At 44.3% G+C, this 18,506-nt stretch overlaps 1 protein-coding gene across 4 annotated transcripts in view; it reads left to right on the top strand.

Annotated features, from left to right (window-relative positions):
* Window positions 1-18,506, top strand: part of ZFP64 (ZFP64 zinc finger protein) — a 96,103-nt gene that overhangs the window by 13,456 nt on the left and 64,141 nt on the right. For 3 of the 4 annotated variants that reach the window (XM_021669110.2, XM_064382533.1, XM_064382532.1), the window contains exons 3-5: window positions 12,108-12,269; window positions 13,376-13,438; window positions 17,792-18,043. In XM_021669110.2, the coding sequence (XP_021524785.2) occupies window positions 12,108-12,269; window positions 13,376-13,438; window positions 17,792-18,043 (477 nt within the window). The remainder of the gene's footprint in view (window positions 1-12,107; window positions 12,270-13,375; window positions 13,439-17,791; window positions 18,044-18,506) is intronic. The other variant, XM_064382534.1, reaches the window with a different exon arrangement.

Here is an 18,506-nt window from a genome sequence, read left to right as displayed (position 1 = left end):
TGCCGGCTCCTTTGCATCTTCCTCCTGTTCTCGGTGGCAGGCTTTTATCCTTTTTATCCTCCCACTCCCCATGGCCGAATGGTGCTGCTAATGCCTTGGGCATCCAGTCTCTCTGGCACACCCACAAGCAGGGAAAGGAGCAACTTATCTGTATATGGGAGGAAATGCTCCCTGATAAACTCCCGAAATTCCAGATACTGCTGGCCAAAATTGGGACACCTGGCTTTGGCCAGTTGCACTGTAGGGGAGGCAGCTAGGCTGCCAAGGGACAAGGGAGAAGGGACCTACCAGTGGACCCCAATCCCAAGCCCCCTCTGCAGGGCCACGCTCCTACTGCTGCCCCGTTAAAGGGACTAGAGTGGCAGTTCTCAAATACTGCTGTGCAAAAGAATTACTCGGAAAATGTGTTTAAAATACAGCTATAATGCTATCTAAACTTTACCCCAAATCTCTGAAATCAGAATCTGGGATGCATGATCAAGTTTGAGAACCACTCAACCAGAAGGGGATAAAAGGATGGAAACCCACTGGTGCTAGAGTCTAGTTCATAATAGGTGCTCAACAGATGTGAGGAATGAAAAAACAGCCCACTGTGGGAAGGAGGGTAGGGTGGGATGTGGAAGGAAGCTCAGTTCCACTCATGGTTTATTTTTCCTGTTTGGCAAAGCCCCAGTATAGGGCAAGTTAATTTGCTGTTACACGTTTGTTTGCTTAGAACAGACCCCATACTTTGGCTATAGTTCAAGCCAAAGGGGAGACTTCGTTTAGCAGGATATAGGCATAAGGGAGAATTGTGGGCAGGGATGCAGCTGGATCTCAAAGAGAGATTGAGACCGGGCACGGTGGCTCACGCCTGTAATCCCAACACTTTGGGAGGCCGAGGCAGGCAGATCACCTGAGGTCGGGAGTTCGAGACCAGCCTGACCAACATGGAGAAACCCCGTCTCTACTAAAAATACAAAATTAGCCAGGTGTGGTGGCGCATGCCTGTGATCCCAGTTACTCGGGAGGCTGAGGCAGGAGAATCACTTGAACCAGGGAGGTATAGTTTCGGTGAGCCAAGATCGCGCACGCCATTGCACTCCATCCTGGGCAACAAGAGCGAAACTCCTCAAAAAAAGAAAAGAAAAGGAAAGAAAGGAAAAGAAAAGAGAAAGAAAAGAAAAAGGAGATTGAACCAGAAGCTAGAAGTATTTCAGGGTTTTCCAGATTATACAGCTCAAAGGACTTGTTGGAAATGCTGGGAAGGTAAAGTCTCAGCCCCACCCAGAACTGCTGATCAGGATCCGCATTTTAGAGAGATTGTGGCTGGAGAAGCACTGCTGTCCCCTTGACCATTCCCAGAATTTATGCCTTCTTTGTTCAGAAGGAAAGTCCACACCAAACCTGAGCGTCTTAGTCCCAGTTTGAGTTTTTTTAAGAGATTGGGAGTGGTCTCACTATGTCACCCAGGTTGGACTCGAACTCTTGGGCTCAAGCAATGCTCCTGCCTCGGGCTGGGTCATAGTTGAGACTTCAGCAGCCGCCAATGCGCCCGGCTGCAGTATTTCATTTCAGAGCAAGAGAGTCGATTGGCCCAGTTGCTGTCAGGTGTCTTGCACTGCACCAATCAGTGGTGGCAGAGCGGGGGCGTGGTCAGAGTTTCCAACATGGCGACCGCTCACCCTTGGGGAGGGGCGTTTGGGCGGTTCGTAAGGCCCACCATGGAGAGTAAAGGACCTTTTGAGAACAGTGTAAGTGAAAGCGGTGGATTTTCTCTCAGAAAGTGAACTCTTTTGGGGGCAGGGGTGGGAGCAAGGGCGGGGAGGGGGTCAGAGTCTCACTCTGTCACCCAGGCTGGAGTGCAGCGGCGCCATCTCGGCTCACTGCAACCGCCGCCTCCCCGATTCAAGCTTTTCTGCTGCCTCAGCCTCCTGAGTAGCTGGGATTACAGGCGCCAGCTACCATGCCTGGCTAATTTTTGTATTTTAGGAGAGACGGGGTTTCACCATGTTGGCCAGGCTGGTCTCAAACTCTTGGCCTCAAGGGATCCGCTCTCCTCAGCCTCCCAAAGTGCTGGGATTACAGGCGTGAGCCACCATGCCCGGCCTCAGAAAGTGAATTCTCAGTTTGCAGTTGGGATGCTTGCCTGGAGATCAGGAACCCTAAATGAGAATCCTAAGCATGAACAACACTGCAAAAAACAACACACACACAAAATCATGAGACCTGAATATATGATAATAACCTGCTGGGCGCCATGGCTCATCCCTGGAATCCCAGCACTTTGGGAGGCTGAGGCGGGAGGATCACTTGAACTCTGGAGCTCAAGACCAGGCTGGTCAACACGGCAAAACCCCGTCTCTACAAAAAATACAAAAATTAACTGGGCGTGGTGGCGCACATCTGTTATCCCAGCTACTTAGGAAGGTGAGGCAGGAGAATCGCTTGAACCTGGGAGGTAAATGTTGCAGTGAGCTGAGATCATGCTGCTGCCTTCCATTCTGGGAGACAGAGCCAGAACCTGTCTCAAAATCAAAAGAAAACAAAAGACAGTATCCTTAATCTGTAAAAAGCATTTTCAAATCAAGAAAAAAAAAATAAAAATTCCAGTAGAAAAGAATGAGCTAATAGAATAAACAGAAAGTTCACCAAACAAGGCATGTCCTTGGAAAAATAAATGTTGAAAGGGAGTTCAATCTCACTAATTACATATAAAGGAAATGCAAATTAAACATAAGTGATCTCATTTTGTCCTGTCAGGTCATCCCTATGATAGCCAAGGTTAAAGGGAAAATGCAAATGATTTCAGTTTTCTGAAAGGATGTCATAATTATATAATCACCAAGTAATAAAACATCCATACCATTTTGACCCAGCTCTTCAAGGAATGTACCCAAAGAAACAAGGGGCACATTTAAAATTCTGGGTAGGCATTATACATAGATGTCAATTCCTAGATGTCTCCTCCATGTCCAAGAAAGGGAAATAGTTAAACTCTTCAGCAACCAAAATGATGAAATATGTGGCTATTAGAGGCTGTATTTTGGATGGATGATTTAAGCCATGATCCTAGTTTTATACTTCAAAAACTATATATATATATATATATATATATATATATATATATATATATATATTTTTTTTTTTTTTTTTTTTTTTTTTTTTTTTTTGAAACAGAGTTTCACTCTTGTTGCCCAGGCTGGAGTGCAATGGCTTGATCTCGGCTCACCACAACCTCTGCCTCCTGGGTTTAAGTGATTCTCCTGCCTCAGCCTCCCGAGTAGCTAGGACTACCGCGCACCACCATGCCTGGCTAATTTTTGTATTTTTAGTAGAGACAAGGTTTCACCATGTTGACCAGGATGGTCTTGAACTCCCGACCTCAGATGATCTGCCCACCTTGGCCTCCCAAAGTGCTGGGATTACAGGCATGAGCCACTGCGCTCGGCCTATTTTCTTTCTTTCTTTTTTGAGACAGAGTCTCGCTCCGTTACCCAGGCTGGCGTGCAGTGGCGCAGTCTTGGCTCACTGCAACCTCCGCCTCCTGGGTTCAAGTGATTCTCCTGCCTCAGCCTCCTGAGTAGCTGAGATTACAGGCACTGCCACCATGCCCAGCTAATTTTTTTTTATTTTTAATAGAGACGAGGTTTTGCCATCTTGGCCAGGCTGGTCTAGAACTCCTGACCTCAGGTGATCTGCCGGCCTCAGCATCCCAAAGTGCTGGGATTAGAGGCATGAGCCTCTGGGCCCAGCCTTTCTGTATATAAAAGAGGTTAGCGCTTTAGCTGATCGTTAATGCAACAAATGTTCTTTGAGCTCCTGCCCTTCACCAGGTTCTGTGGTGGGTGCAGGGGAACAATAATGGAAAGAAACAAGGGTCTGTCCTCACTTAACTCATCCAACCAAATGGAAAGGAGAATAGTCATTAAATAATTTCACAAATAAGTATTTAATCCCAGTAGCGATAGGGGCTTTGTATAAAAAATAAGGATGTAGGGGCCGGGTGCGGTGGCTCAAGCCTGTAATCCCAGCACTTTGGGAGGCCGAGGCGGGTGGATCACGAGGTCAAGAGATCGAGACCATCCTGGTCAACATGGTGAAACCCCGTCTGTACTAAAAATACAAAAAATTAGCTGGGCGTGGTGGCGTGTGCCTGTAATCCCAGCTACTCAGGAGGCTGAGGCAGGAGAATTGCCTGAACCCGGGAGGCGGAGGTTGCGGTGAGCCGAGATCGCGCCATTGCACTCCAGCCTGGGTCACAAGAGCGAAACTCTGTCTCAAAAAAAAATAAAAATAAAAATAAGGATGTAGGCCGAGGCAGGCAGATCACTTGAGGTCAGGAGTTCAAGACCAGGCTGGCCGACGTGGTGAAACCCCCATCTCTGCTAAAAATACAAAATTTAGCCGGTGGTGACACGCACCTCTAGTCCCAGCTACTCGGGAGGCTGAGGCAAGAGAATCTCTTGAACCTGGGTGACAAAGATTGCCATGAGCTGAGACTGCACCACTGCACTCCAGCCTGGGTGACAGAGTCAGACTCCATCTTAAAAAAAAAAGAAAAAAAAAAGCAAGGATGTATATTGCCATGTTATGACAATGCTGGGAAGTTTTTGTTTTGTTTTTCTAGAAACAGTCTTGCTCTGTCATCCAGGCTGGAGTGCAGTGGTGCAATCATAGTTCACTGCAGCCTGGAACTCCTGAGCTTAAGTCATCCTTCCACCTCAGCCCCACAATTAGCAGGGGCTACAGGCACACACTACCACACCCAGCTATTTTTTGTATGTTTTGTGGAGATGGGGTCTCCCTGTGTTGATCAGGCTTGTCTCAAACTCCCGGTCGCAAGTTATCATCCTGCCTCAGCGTCACTAATTGCTGGGATTACAGGCATCAGCCACCACACTTAGCCTATTTTTTCTTCTCTACACTTTTCCGTACTTCGCAGATATTCTAAAATTCATGTTAACTTTTATTTTGCAAAAATAAACATTGCAATTTAAAAAGAGAAAAGGATTTGTTAAATGGAGCTTTTAAGTTGAAGAAGGAACAGGGAAGCAAATTAGATAGGGAGATATCCAAGCTGTCTAGAGATATCTGAACGGCAATTTGGTAGAAAAGGAGCTACAGTTGGTTCACGTGAGCCCACAGATACAAACTTCAGAGGAATAGATTTGGATTCTCTATGAAATGCATATAACAATCATACATTTTAAGCAACATCATGATCAAATAACTCAATATGCCCCTGCTACAAACCAGAACTAAATACAATAAGCAACTCTCAGATGCACACCTGAGCACTCAGGAAAGCATGGGAAATCCCCTGGTGTCAGAAAACAAACCTGGAAGCGGCAAGAGGCGTATGAGGCTGTGAGCTTTTTGGGTATCGGTGAAGGGGTCTGAATCTCACTAAACAGGAGACTTAATTTTAATGGCCACACCAGGGTAGGGGCTGAAGCCCTGAGCTCTTGCAAAAAGTTAGAAATAAGACCCCCACATAAAGAGGTGGTCCTTACTGCATCCTCGGTGAAAAGAGGAATTAGAGAATACTCTTGTGGGGCTAAGTCATGCCTCTACTAGAAGCACTTCCCCCCCAAGGCCCATGCCGCTCATTATGCCAAACGTGAATACAGATAAATAATAACCTATTGTGCGTAGTTACCGTAATGTCCACTGAGAACTATCAAGAACTTATACAGCATGCCCAGCTCGCAGTATGTCTTATCCTTCCCTTAAATATTTACTAGAACAACAAGATTTGAGCTCTGAGATCACTACTAATATCCCCATTTTATTGACAAAAGAACTGAAGAGCAGAGAAATGACTTGGTCAAGACCCTACAGCTAGTGAGTAGAGACAGAAGTTGGTCCAGAGTCAGTCTATGCTCACACACACACACACACACACACACACACACACACACCTGGCAATGAGTGGTGACTCTAGCATCAAATCACATGCAAACACTCAAGGTGGTCCAAGGTCAGTCTGACTACACACACATACCCCGCCCCTCCCTCCCCTCGCCCCCCAAACATACACACTCACCTGGGTATAAGTGGCTACTCTGGCATGAAATTACATACAAACACCCAGCTGGTTGGGTGCAGTGGCTCACACGTGTAATCGTAGCACTTTGGGAGTCTGAGGCAGGCAGATCACCTAAGGTCAGGAGTTTAAGACCAGCCTGGCCAACTTGGTAAAACTCCATCTCTACTAAAAATACTAAAATTAGCTGGGTATGGTGGTAGGCACCTGTAGTCCCAGCTACTCAGGAGGCTGAGGCAGAAGAATCGCTTGAACCCAGAAGGTGGAGGTTGCAGTGAGCTGAGATCGCACCATTGCACTCCAGCCTCGGGGACCAAGCAAAACACTATCTCAAAAAAAAAAAATTGGGGAGGCCGAGGCAGGTGGATCACCTCTGGTCAGGAGTTTGAGACCAGCCTGGCCAACGTGGTGAAACTCTGTCTTTACTAAAAATACAAAAATTAGTTGGGTGTGGTGGTGTATGCCTATAATCTCAGCTACTTGGGACACTGAAGCAGGAGAATAACTTGAACCCGGGAGGCAGAGGTTGTGGTGAGCTGAGATCACGCCATTGTACTTCAGCCTAGGTAACAGAGCAAGACTCCATCTCAAAAAAAAAAAAAAACCACCCAAGCTGATCCAAGGTCAGTCTGACTATGCATGCTCACACATACAACACACACACACACACACACACACACACACACACATACACACACCCTGTGGATGAGTGGCTACTCCAGCATCAAATCACATGCAAACAACCAAAGGGAGTGAGGGAGGCATCTGGTCACCAGCAATCCCTCAGTGATTACCATATGCCTTTCCCTGAGGTGCTGTTTACAGCGGATTCTAGAAAGGCCACATGTGTGAGAAGGGATGCCCTTGATAAAGTCAGCCAGGAGGCGCCAGCAAGCTTGCTATCACGGTGAGAGCCTTCAACACCCAATGCCCCTTTGTTGCTGTTGAATTCCAGACACCTGCAACAGAATACTATTAATATAATTATATGCTTCCATGTTTTATATTCAGATATTACCTTCTCACTGAGGCCTTCCTGGACCTACTTAAAATTGCATGCCCACAGCATTTCCTGGTTCTCCTCCCTGCTTTATTTTTCTCCATAATATTTACACCACCTGATTTACATACTATATATTTAAATACTTACTGCATGCACAACTCCTAACTAGAATGTCAGCTCCATGAGGGCAGGGATTTTCGTCTATTTGAGTCACTGCTCTGTTTCTACTGCTTTCAACAGTTCCTGGCACAAAGTCAGTACTTAATAAACATTTGCTGAATAAATTCGTGAATAATGTCAACAGCAGCAGCAGCTTTCCATGCCTGGTCTCTGATCCTCACAACAGCCCTAGGAGATAGGAATGGAAATTGTCCACATTCTTCAAGTAAAGAAACTGAGGCTCAAGGAGGTAAGACCTCACAGCCTAAGCTCTGGAGCAAACCCTCTCTGGTCTAGTAGCCATCTACCTTGGAGTGACTCACAGGTTACATGGGATTAGCCCTGCCCCCAAAATAATTCCTGCCGTTGGGTGCCTGACTCCTTTGCTGTTGGAGTTTGTGTGTGTGTGTGTGTGTGTGTATTTGTTTTGTTTTGTTTCATTTGTTTTTGAGATGTAGTCTCCCTCTGTCACCTAGACTGGAGTGCAGTGGCCTGATATCAGCTCACTGCAACCTCTGTCTCCCAGGTCCAAGCGATTATCCTGCCTCAGCCTTCCGAGTAGCTGGGACTACAGGTGCGCGACACCACACCCAGCTAATTTTTGTGTTTTTAGTAGAGATGGGGTCTCACCATGTTGGTCAGGCTAGTCTTGAACCCCTGACCTCAAATAATTCACCCGCCTTGGCCTTCCAAAGTGCTGGGATTACAGGCGTGAGCCACCACGCCCAGCCAGGGCTACATGACATTTAAGACTTGTGTGCATCAAAGGAAACGGCAGAAATGAAAATGCAGCCTATGGAATGAGAAAATATTTGCAAATCATACATCTGAGAAGGGGTTAATATCCAAAATACTCCCATGTTTCCCTGTGCTGATGGGCTCAGGCTCATGGTAGAGGACAGCTAAGAGATGGAGCCCAGCCAGTCTCTGGGGAGAGCAGAAAGTGGCAGGGGGGTGTAGGGCCTACCACCTACCTTCCAAAAGAGTGCTGAGGACCCCGTGAGCTGACTTGTCGGGAGGACCTGGCCACCCATACTCATCCCACTGTGAGCACCTTCCAGCACAGGGGGTCACTTGGGCAGGAAGTTGTAAAGCAGAAAGTTGGGAGGTCATGGAAGCAAGACCATGACCGAGGACCCTGGTTTTAGCAACAAAAGTTCTTTGTCTTGAGAAACCCCAGTCCAAGGCAAACAGGGATGGTTGATCATTCTAGCTCATGAGCATTTCTGTTGAGAGTTCGATGCACAAGTGCCAGAGTCTGGTTCTATTGAACTGTCTTATATCCCCCTTGACATTTACGGAGATTTGACCATGACCACATCCTGTGCTACTCAATTCTCTTGTTTAATTTTGCGGCATCCTTTTGAAGTGGGCATGGTGATTATCCCCATTTATAGTGAGGAAACTAGTTCAGTGAAGTTACATGACTGGCCTGAGGTCACATACACAGTGAATGGCCAAACCTGAGCTTATATCAGTTTGAAGACACACTTTAACATATCTGAAACTATGATGCATTTTAGAATCAGTGAGATTTCTGTCAACCAACAGGCAGTCCAAAAAAATTACCTTCCTGTGCACGTGAACAAACTCAATTTCAGTGGGTCACATTTTTCTCACCTCAGCTATGTCGTGTGCAATTTTGGAACTATATGTATTGAATTTTAATTGCTGTTTAAAATGTCTTCCAAGATACTTCATGATGAAGCAAGTTGAAGATGAAAAGTAATTGCTTTACCCAGAAATGCCTGAAAACAGTAATGGGGGTAAATTTGATATTACTGAAGCAAATCTTCATTATTGGAGGAATGCCTGCAGTTGCATGTTCTTGCAAAGCAGCAACCAAGAAAGGTGGATTTCCTCATGTAGACAGAGCTGGGTTAAGTTTGACTGCTGAGCTGGATGGAAAAGGATGGTCTCTGCTAGTGGTTCTTAAACTTCAGCCTGTGTCAGGGTCACCTGGAAGGCTTGTTAGAGCACAGATTGTTGGGTGCATCCCCAGAGTGTCTGATTCAGTAGGTCTGAGATGGGGCCCAAAAATTTGCTTTGGTAACAAGTTCCCAGGCAACTCCAATGCTGCTGGCTGCGGACCATGCTTTGAGAACCAAGCAGAGCAAGGGAAACTGGGAGAAATAGCCAGAGCTCACAGAGTAAATGAAAACATTTCAACAAGAGCCAGGTGCAGCTGATTCATGCATCGGAGATACTTGGCATGAAGACAGGAAACATCAGTGTGTCGGAATCTTCCAGCCAACTTTAAACCAAAGCCCTTGACTTCCCTACATATATTCATTGAAAAAAATAAAAACTGTGGCTTTCCTTAAATACCAAATGCTGACGGAATCAAGGTATCATTTGACATTTATCAGAGTGATACGGTCACTACTGAAGGTGCCAAAAAGACGGAGATCGGGAACCTGGGTTTCCTGCCAAATGTCCAAAGAAGTCAAGAAAAGCCCATTCAATAAATAGAAAATAAAATACCTATAAAATATGAAAGCGTTGTCATAATGTGTTAATTGGCAGCGGTTTTGTCATATATGAAATTATGATGCATTTTACAATCTAAACCATCGTAGATTCAAAGACATATAATGGATCTTTTGTTTCTGTTTTTGTTTTGAGACAGAGTCTTGCTCTGTCTCTAGGCTCGAATGCAGTGGCACGATCTTGGCTCACTGCAACCTCTGCCTCCCTGGTTCAAGCAACTCCCCTGCCTCAGCCTCCCGATTAGCTGGGATTACAGGTGCCCGCCACCACGCCCAGCTAATTTTTTTATATTTTAGTAGAGATGGGGTTTCACCATATTGGCCAGGATGGTCTCCATCTCCTGACCTTGTGATCTGCCTGCGTTGGTTTCCCAAAGTGCTGGAATTACAGGCGTGAGCCACCACCCCTGGCCTAGGGTTTAAGAGAAAACATAACTAGCACCTGGAACCTGTGGCATGGCTATGAGTGCTTTGGACAAAGCTAAAATAAATAGTGATATTAGGCCTGTGTTGACTTAAATAAACATATTCTGTAAATAAAGTGTCAAAAATGTCAAAGATGGTGTCTGAGTGACTGAAGTTTGGGAAATAGAATATTACAGCGTCTCTCAAAATCATCGTTAGGGCCTCCTAGTCTGACAGGTTCACCCAATGAGCAAGCCTCCATTGTCATATTTACTCCTCATTTGAAGCCAAATCTTCATGTGACAAATTACATTCTAAGAAAGAAAGAACCAGAAAGAGAAAGAGGTGGGGAGGAAGGAAAGGATGGGAGAGGGGGAGAGGGAGGGAGGGAGGGAGGGAGAGAGGGAAGGAAGGAAAGAAGAAGGGAGGGAGGGAGGGAAGGAGGGAAAGAAGGGAGGGAGGGAGGTTATGCTCAACATAACATAACAAGTTTCAGAACTCTACCAGATGAATTTAACAAAGAAGGAAGGGAGGAGGGAGAGGGAAGGAGGGAGGGGAGGGGAGAAACATGCCTAAGTCCCAGACTATGAATGTAGTTAACAAAGTAGTCACAGAATTTTTTATAATAAAAAAACTTGAGACTGCCTATCTTATCTTTTACAATTACATTTTATTATTTATTTTATTTTATTTTTTTTTTGAGACAGAGTTTTGCTCTTGTTGCCCAGGCTGGAGTGCAACAAGATCTTGGCTCACTGCAACCTCCTCCTCCCAGGTTCCAGCAATTCTCTTGCCTCAGCCTCCAGAGTAGCTGGGATTTCAGGCGCCCACCACCACGCCCAGCTAATTTTTGTATTTTTAGTAGAGACGGGGTTTCACCATGTTGGCCAGGCTGGTCTCAAACTCCTGACCTAAGGTGATCCACCCACCTGGGCCTCCCAAAGTGCTGGATTACAGGTGTGAGCCACCATGCCTGGCCCACAATTATGTTTTATATTTAGTCTGTATTTTGCAATTTTTTTTTCTTTTTGCATCAGAACCTCCAAGTACAAGGAATTTTGAGGGGGGAGATACTTAAATGCTGTGGAGAATGTTAATTAAACTAGTTTTGCCCCAAATCCCATCTATCAGTTCCTTTTTGGTGTTTTATTAGGATTTTGTCATATAGCTTATGAAAGCACCTAATGCATATGGCTGCAGTTAACAGAAAACTTAACCTGGCATAAATTATAGGGACATAAATTACAGGGACATTTCTTGTTCATTTAAGAAGTCTAGGGCAGACATAGTGGCTAACACTGTGGGAGGCCGAGACAGGTAGATCGCTTGAGCTCAGGAGTTTGAGACCAACCTGCACAGCATGGCAACACCCCAGTCTCTACAAAAACATATAAAAATTAGCCAGGCATGGTGGTGCCTGCCTGTAGTCCCAGCTACTTGTGAGGCTGAGGTGGGAAGATTGCTCAAGCCTGGGATGTCAAGGCTGCAGTGAGATGTGTTCATGCCACTGCACTCCAGCCTAGGTGACAAAGTGAGACCCTATCTCAGAAAAAAAAAAAAAAAAGAAAGAAAAATGTGTAGATTTTTCTTTCTAATCCAATTTTCTGAAAAGTAGTTTCAGAGCTGACTCAGCATCTGATTTTCATGTTTACCCTATGGTTACAGAGTGGCTGCCACAGATCCAGGCATCGAATCATCACTCCAGCATGTACAAAGTACAGGAATTAGGGCAGCCAGGGCAGCAAGAATGAGCATTTCTCAACTGCTTCTTTTTCCACCTGCCCTGCCTCCTCCCCCCTCCCCCACCATTTTAAATCAGGGAGGAAAATCTTTTACAGAAGCCTCCCAGCAGATGCTCTCTAGTGTCTCATTAGCTAGAACTGGGTCACATGATCAATCCGAAGCTGCAAGGGAGGCTGGGAAAGCAAACTAGCATGTGCATTCTCTCTTCAAAGGGAGGTAGACAGAGGCATAGTTAGAGGGCATTTATATTATGAAAATTAATAATCACCATATCTTTTAGTTTCAGCTCCAGAATTTGTTTTTGAACATGGCTATCAAACTTATCTGCCCACGGAAAGTAATGAAAACCAGACAGCCACTGTCATTTCTCTCCCTGCCAAGTCACGCACCAAAAAGCCCACGACGCCACCTGCTCAGAAAAGGCTTAACTGCTGCTATCCAGGTAAAGGCAGCATTATGTCCTACTTGTATAGAGATTGTGACATTTAACCAGGCTCCAGGGCTCTTCCTCATGAGTTCCTGACAACTGCTCATGGATGTGCTCCAAACTACCTGGCATAAAAATCAGAGCCCCCTGGCATTCACATGAGCACATCCAACCTATCTCCCACTGTCTATGGTCATTCTGCATGCGGGTTCTAAGATTTTTCTAGCCATAGGCCTTTGAAGTGGAACTCGTGAAAATTTCAGGTTGCTGTAAATTTTTTTTCCTATGCTATAGCTTAGGAAGCTATCCAGTAAGAATTTTCTTTCTTTACTTTGGTTTTAATTTTATTTGGAAATAATTTCAGATGTACAGAAAATTTGCAAAAATTATACCCAAGAAATCCCTGTATGCCCTTCACCTAGATTCCCCAAATGTTACCATTTTATTATATTTGCCTTGTCATTCTTTATATATATACAAGTATATATAGTTTTCCCCAAACCATTTGAAAGTTGCTGACAACATGTTGCCCCTTTATTCCTAAATACTTTGGTGTGTATTTCCTAAAACCCAGAATATTCTTTTAAATAAACACAGGATAATCATCAAGATCAGAAAATTAACATTTATAGATACTATTATCTAACCTACTAACCTTAGTGAGATTTCATCATCAAGTGTCCCACTAATGTCCTTTTTATCAGTATCAAAAGAATGACATTTTCCCCCTCTGGTCCAGGCTCCAACCAATGATCACTAATTGCATTTAGATTTTATGTCTTTCATTTCCACTAATCAGGAACAGTTAAGCATTTATCTTTCATAAGCTTGACATTTTTGAAAAGTATAGGCAAGAGATTTTGTCAAAAGGGCCTCAGTTTGGGTTTATTTGATGTTTCTTTGTGATTAGATTCAGGTTATGCAGTTTTAGCAGGAACCACAAAATGATATTCTATCTTTCCTGGTCATCATGTACAAAGGCACATGAGGTCTCTTTTTCCCATTACTGTGGTGTTAACTCTTGTCCCTCGGTTAAGGATGTTTCTGCCAGTTTTCTCCCCTCCAAAAGTTACTAAATTTCCCTTTGTAATTAATCTTTTTTTTTTTTTTTTTTTTTTTAGGTTGCCAATTCAAGACTGCTTATGGCATGAAGGACATGGAGCGGCATTTAAAAATTCACACGGGTAAGTAGCATTTCTTTAGCACATATGCCCTAAACACCTGCTCTGTGCTAGGAGCTGGGGATCCACATAGGTCAGATGAATGATACCACTCCAAATGTCACTGGCTGTTATGGGAATGCAAGTCCAGATTTTTAAAAATAGGGTGCCATTTGTACACATGATTTTGGCAGAAAATCTTTAACATAATAACATCCAGCTCTGGAGAGGATGTGAGCAAAGTTAGCTAAATGGGAATGTGAACTGCTGCAGCCATTTTGAAAATTATTCTGCCAAAATTAATTAAAATTTGAATGCACTTTTTCACATTTTGAGGTGATCCTACAAGTGCATATGTGTGTGTAATGATTAGTAAAGAAAGGAATAAGAGAAGAGAAAAGAAACTTTTTCTCTTTTTTTTTTTCTTCCTTTTTGAAACAGGGTCTTACTCTGTCACCCAGGCTGGAGTGCAGTGGCACAATCTCACCTCACTGCAACCTCTGCCTCCCAGGCTCAAACGACTCACCTGCCTCAGCCTCTGGAATAGCTGGGACTACAGGCAGGCTCCACTACACCTTGCTAATTTTTGGTATTTTTTTGTAGAGGCGGGGTGCAGGGGTCTCACCATATTGCCCAGGCTGGTTTCGAATGCCTGGACTCAAGTGATCCACCCACCTCGGCCTCCCAACGTGCTAGGATTACAGGTGTGAGCCACCACACCTGGCCAAAACTTTCCTTTTATATATCTTTACATTATACCACTGAATACAGTGAGTGTGTGTTATTTTTGTAATTCAGAAAGGAGAGTTTAATAAATACTTGTTTTAAAAGAAGAGAAAAAGATCAGTGCATGGGAAAAGAGAAAAGTGATTATTTCTGGTGATTTTATTTATCTGTAATATATTATTTTTATGTTTCCCAGATTTTTCTGCATGGAAAAGAATTGCCTTTAGACTCTTTTTTTTTTTTTTTTTTTTTTTTTTTTTGCTCTATCACCCAGGCTGGAGTGCAGTGACACAATCTCAGCTCACTGCAACCTGTGCCTACCAGGTTCAAGCAATTCTCCTGCCTCAGCCTCCCGAGCCACTGGGATTACAGGTGCCTGCCACCACGCCCAGCTAATTTTTGTATTTTCTTTTTAGTAGAGATGGAGTTTCACCACGTTGGCCAGGCTAGTCTCAAACTCCTGACCTCATGATCCGTATGCCTTGGCCAAAGTGCTGGGATTGTAGACGTGAGCCACCGTGCCCGGCCTAGACTCTTGTTTAACAAAGTGTTAGATGCTTGTATTTAAATGATGCAGATTTAAATTTTAAAAGTATAAATATGTATAAGATGCAGTGAATTTTGGCTTTGGCTTCACTAAATGCCTAAAGTCTGCTATTTAGCCTCAGCATTTGGAAGATGAAATAGCCAACAGTTATTTCTTATATTCCTTGGCCATGACCAACAGGTGCCTTATTGCACTGGGGTCACCATCATATCTAATCAGCCTCACAGTGTCGTGTCATTTGGATTTATTCTAATTATCCAAATGTTAATTTTCAAGTATTGGCAAGCATTCTAGTGTAATAAGCAATGAAACTTCCTGTGGGTTTCATATGTTGAAGTTCCATCCATCAAGCCATAGCATATTTATTACAGAAAGAATAAAGTACTATAATTATTAATAATGATAGGGAAAGCATTGTGAAAGTACAAGTGAGGGCTGCAACTTTGTCTGTTTCTGCAAATCTGCCAAAAATATCTTCTACACAAGTTAGCCCATTTTGTGTCTGTACGATAGCTTCTGCATAACTGCAGCATCTCTGGCTACATTTTCAAGTTCAAAGGTTAACGAGGAGGTATCCTTACCTTAGTTACCCTCAGAGAGTGGGGGTGTGCTTAATCACCCCTGGGGTTTGGAGGAGCAACAGCAATAGGGCTCTTTACCAAGAGAGCTGGCTGAAAACCACTGAGTTCTGCCAACATCCAGCATCTGCTCAGTGTTGCAAAGACATAATGTAGTGACCACAGGAACTACTGAGCGACTGACAATGCTGGTAAATTATTGTTCCTGGATTTTTAAATTTGATGACTTATATATTTAATAATCAAAATGCTAATTTTATTTTTCTTTTTGGGACAGAGTCTCACTGTGTTGCCCAGGCTGGAGTGCAGTGGCACAATCTTGGCTCACTGCAACCTCCGCCTTCCGAGTTTAAGTGATTCTCCTGCCTCGGCCTCCCAAGTAGCTGGGATTACAGGCACCTGCTACCACATCTGGCTAAGTTTTGTATTTTTAGTAGACACAGGGTTTCATCATCTTGGCCAGGCTGGTCTTGAACTCCTGACCTCAAGTGATCTGCCTGCCTTGGCCCAAAGTGCTGGAATTACAGGCGAGAGCCAGCGTGCCCAGCCAAAATACTGATTGTTAATAAACTTTTAGATGTATTGTTAAATCTCAAATATTTATTTTATAATGACATTGATAGCTTTGGCTGACTATTTTAGCACTTGGCTTGTCACAATTTGGTCAAAATATATATATTTGATATATAAAATAAAAAAAGTGACAGCCACCTCCTTCCATGACCAAAAGTCAGCTGTCCTAATAGTTCTCCATGTCTCATTCTGAAATTTTTGCCTGCCTAGACCAGGTCTAAAAACTCACAAATTTAATTTTTTCCATGTCTTATTAAGTTAACACGATACACGCTATCAATGCAACTTGCTTTTTTGCATTTACGATTGCACATCATTTCACATAGTATGTCATATCCACTTACTCTTTTTCATGGCCAGGTAAGGAATTGGTTCAGTAATTTATGCACATCCATGCAGTGAAATACTTCACCCTTAAAAACCATGTTGTGGATATGTAATGATATGAAACAGGTGGTCAAAATTGCTCTAAGTGCAAGAAAGAAGTCAATAGGGAAGCAGTGCAGTATTTGGCAAAAAAAAAAAGGTAGTCCTGAGTTCTAATCCCAGTTGTTGCAAGAATTAAATAAAGTAATTCAAAGGCACAGTGCCATTCAAAAAGTGTTTAAATTGATGTTAGCCAGGAGTTTTCATGTACTAAAAATGTACACACACACAAACTGGAAAAATATACATCAAAAAGTTAGCAGTTCACAGATGGCAAGTTGACATATGCATTAGTGAGGTTCAGATTAAGCTGCTGTAAGAATGAAACTGAAACACCAGCTCAAACAAGATAAAGGTTTGTGTCTGTCCTGTGTAACTGGCCAGAGGTAAGCAGGCAGGCTAGGACAGGCAGGCAGCTCTGTCCTAAGGGACCATCCAGGGCACTATTCCTCCCACCTTATTCTGTTACATTACTCCACCATCTGCAGGTGTGCCACCCTCACCTGCTCACTCACCTTCCCTCACCTGCTCACTCACCTTCCCTCACCTGCTCACTCACCCACCCTCACCTGCTCACTCACCCTCCCTCACCTGCTCACTCACCTGCCCTCACCTGCTCACTCACCCACCCTCACCTGCTCACTCACCCGCCCTCACCTGCTCACTCACCTTTCCTCACCTGCTCACTCACCTTCCCTCACCTGGTCACTCACCTGCCCTCACCTGCTCACTCACCTTCCCTCACCTGCTCACTCACCTGCTCACTCACCTGCCCTCACCTGCTCACTCACCTGCCCTCACCTGCTCACTCACCTTCCCTCACCTGCTCACTCACCTGCTCACTCACCTGCCCTCACCTGCTCACTCACCCGCCCTCACCTGCTCACTCACCTGCTCTCACCTGCTCACTCACCTGCTCACTCACCTGTCCTCACCTGCTCACTCACCTGCTCCCTCACCCCCACGCCTTGGCCAGAAGCAGGAAAAGAAAATGTAAAAGACAAGCAGTTTCCTCTGTGAAAGAGAACTTTCTTTCTCTGCTATCGCTTTGATAAAAACTTAGTCACAGATCACACCTAGCTGCAAACGAGCCTGAGAAATGTAGTCTTTGCCTGGTCATCCATGAACTCTGCTGAAACTTAGGTATTCTAAAATTTAAGGTGCATCTCTGTTGTGAAAAGAAAAAAGGAGGGAGTGAATGTAAGAGAAAATTAACAAACCTTATTCTTTTACTTACCTATACTTTAAAATTTAATTTTAATTGCCTTCTATTTTTAATTTATAAAAAATTATAAGAAATTTACATTCATCATTTTAAAAATTCAAATAATGTCAATAAGGAAAATAGAAGAAACTTCCCCTCTCCCAAGATGTTAGCTCTTTGCCAATCATCCACTCAGTGTTTTCGGGTTTTGTGAACATTCTTTGGTGGTTGTATATGACTTTTTTCTTAAGGCAGTGGGAAATAAGCCTTTTCCTTTTTTAATCTTGTTTCCTGCTGCCATCTGTGTATGTATGTGTTTGAAGGAGACAAACCCCATAAGTGTGAAGTCTGTGGCAAGTGCTTTAGCCGGAAGGACAAGCTGAAAACTCACATGCGGTGCCACACGGGCGTGAAGCCGTACAAGTGTAAGACATGTGACTACGCCGCTGCCGACAGCAGCAGCCTCAACAAACACCTGAGGATCCACTCAGACGAGCGGCCCTTCAAATGCCAGATCTGCCCCTACGCCAGCCGCAACTCCAGCCAGCTCACCGTGCACCTGCGGTCCCACACGGGTAAGTCCCACCTGTTATTTGCTCTCTACGTGCCTCACTGTCTATGGCATAAATCATAAGCACCTTAAAGCATTCAGCCACAATGTAAGAAATCGAGTTGGAACCTTTGCCCATCTTGTTTGCAGTTTTGTTTCTGTTTGTTTGTTTGTTTTGAGACAGACTCTCGCTCTGTTGCCCTGGCTGGGTGCAGTGATGCTATCTCAGCTCACTGCAATCTCCACTTCCTAGGCTCAAGCAATTCTTGTGCCTCAGCCTCCCAAGAAGCTGGGTTTACAGGCATGTTGCACCATGCCCAGCTAATTTTCTGTATTTTTAGTAGAAATGGGGTTTTGCCATATTGGCCAGGCTGGTCTTGAACTTCTGACCTCAAGTAGTCTGCCCACCTCAGCCTCCCAAAGTGCTGGGATTACAGGCATGAGCCACCACACCTGGCCTGTTCGCAGTTTTGCTTTTTGGCTGCCCT

Source organism: Aotus nancymaae, unplaced genomic scaffold, assembly GCF_030222135.1.
Source record: "Aotus nancymaae isolate 86718 unplaced genomic scaffold, 86718_ANA_hifiasm-v0.15.2.pri h1tg000029l, whole genome shotgun sequence".
Classification (NCBI taxonomy): domain Eukaryota; kingdom Metazoa; phylum Chordata; class Mammalia; order Primates; family Aotidae; genus Aotus; species Aotus nancymaae.
The sequence above is the reverse complement of the archived record's forward strand: the minus strand, read 5'-3'. Positions and strand labels throughout refer to the sequence as shown.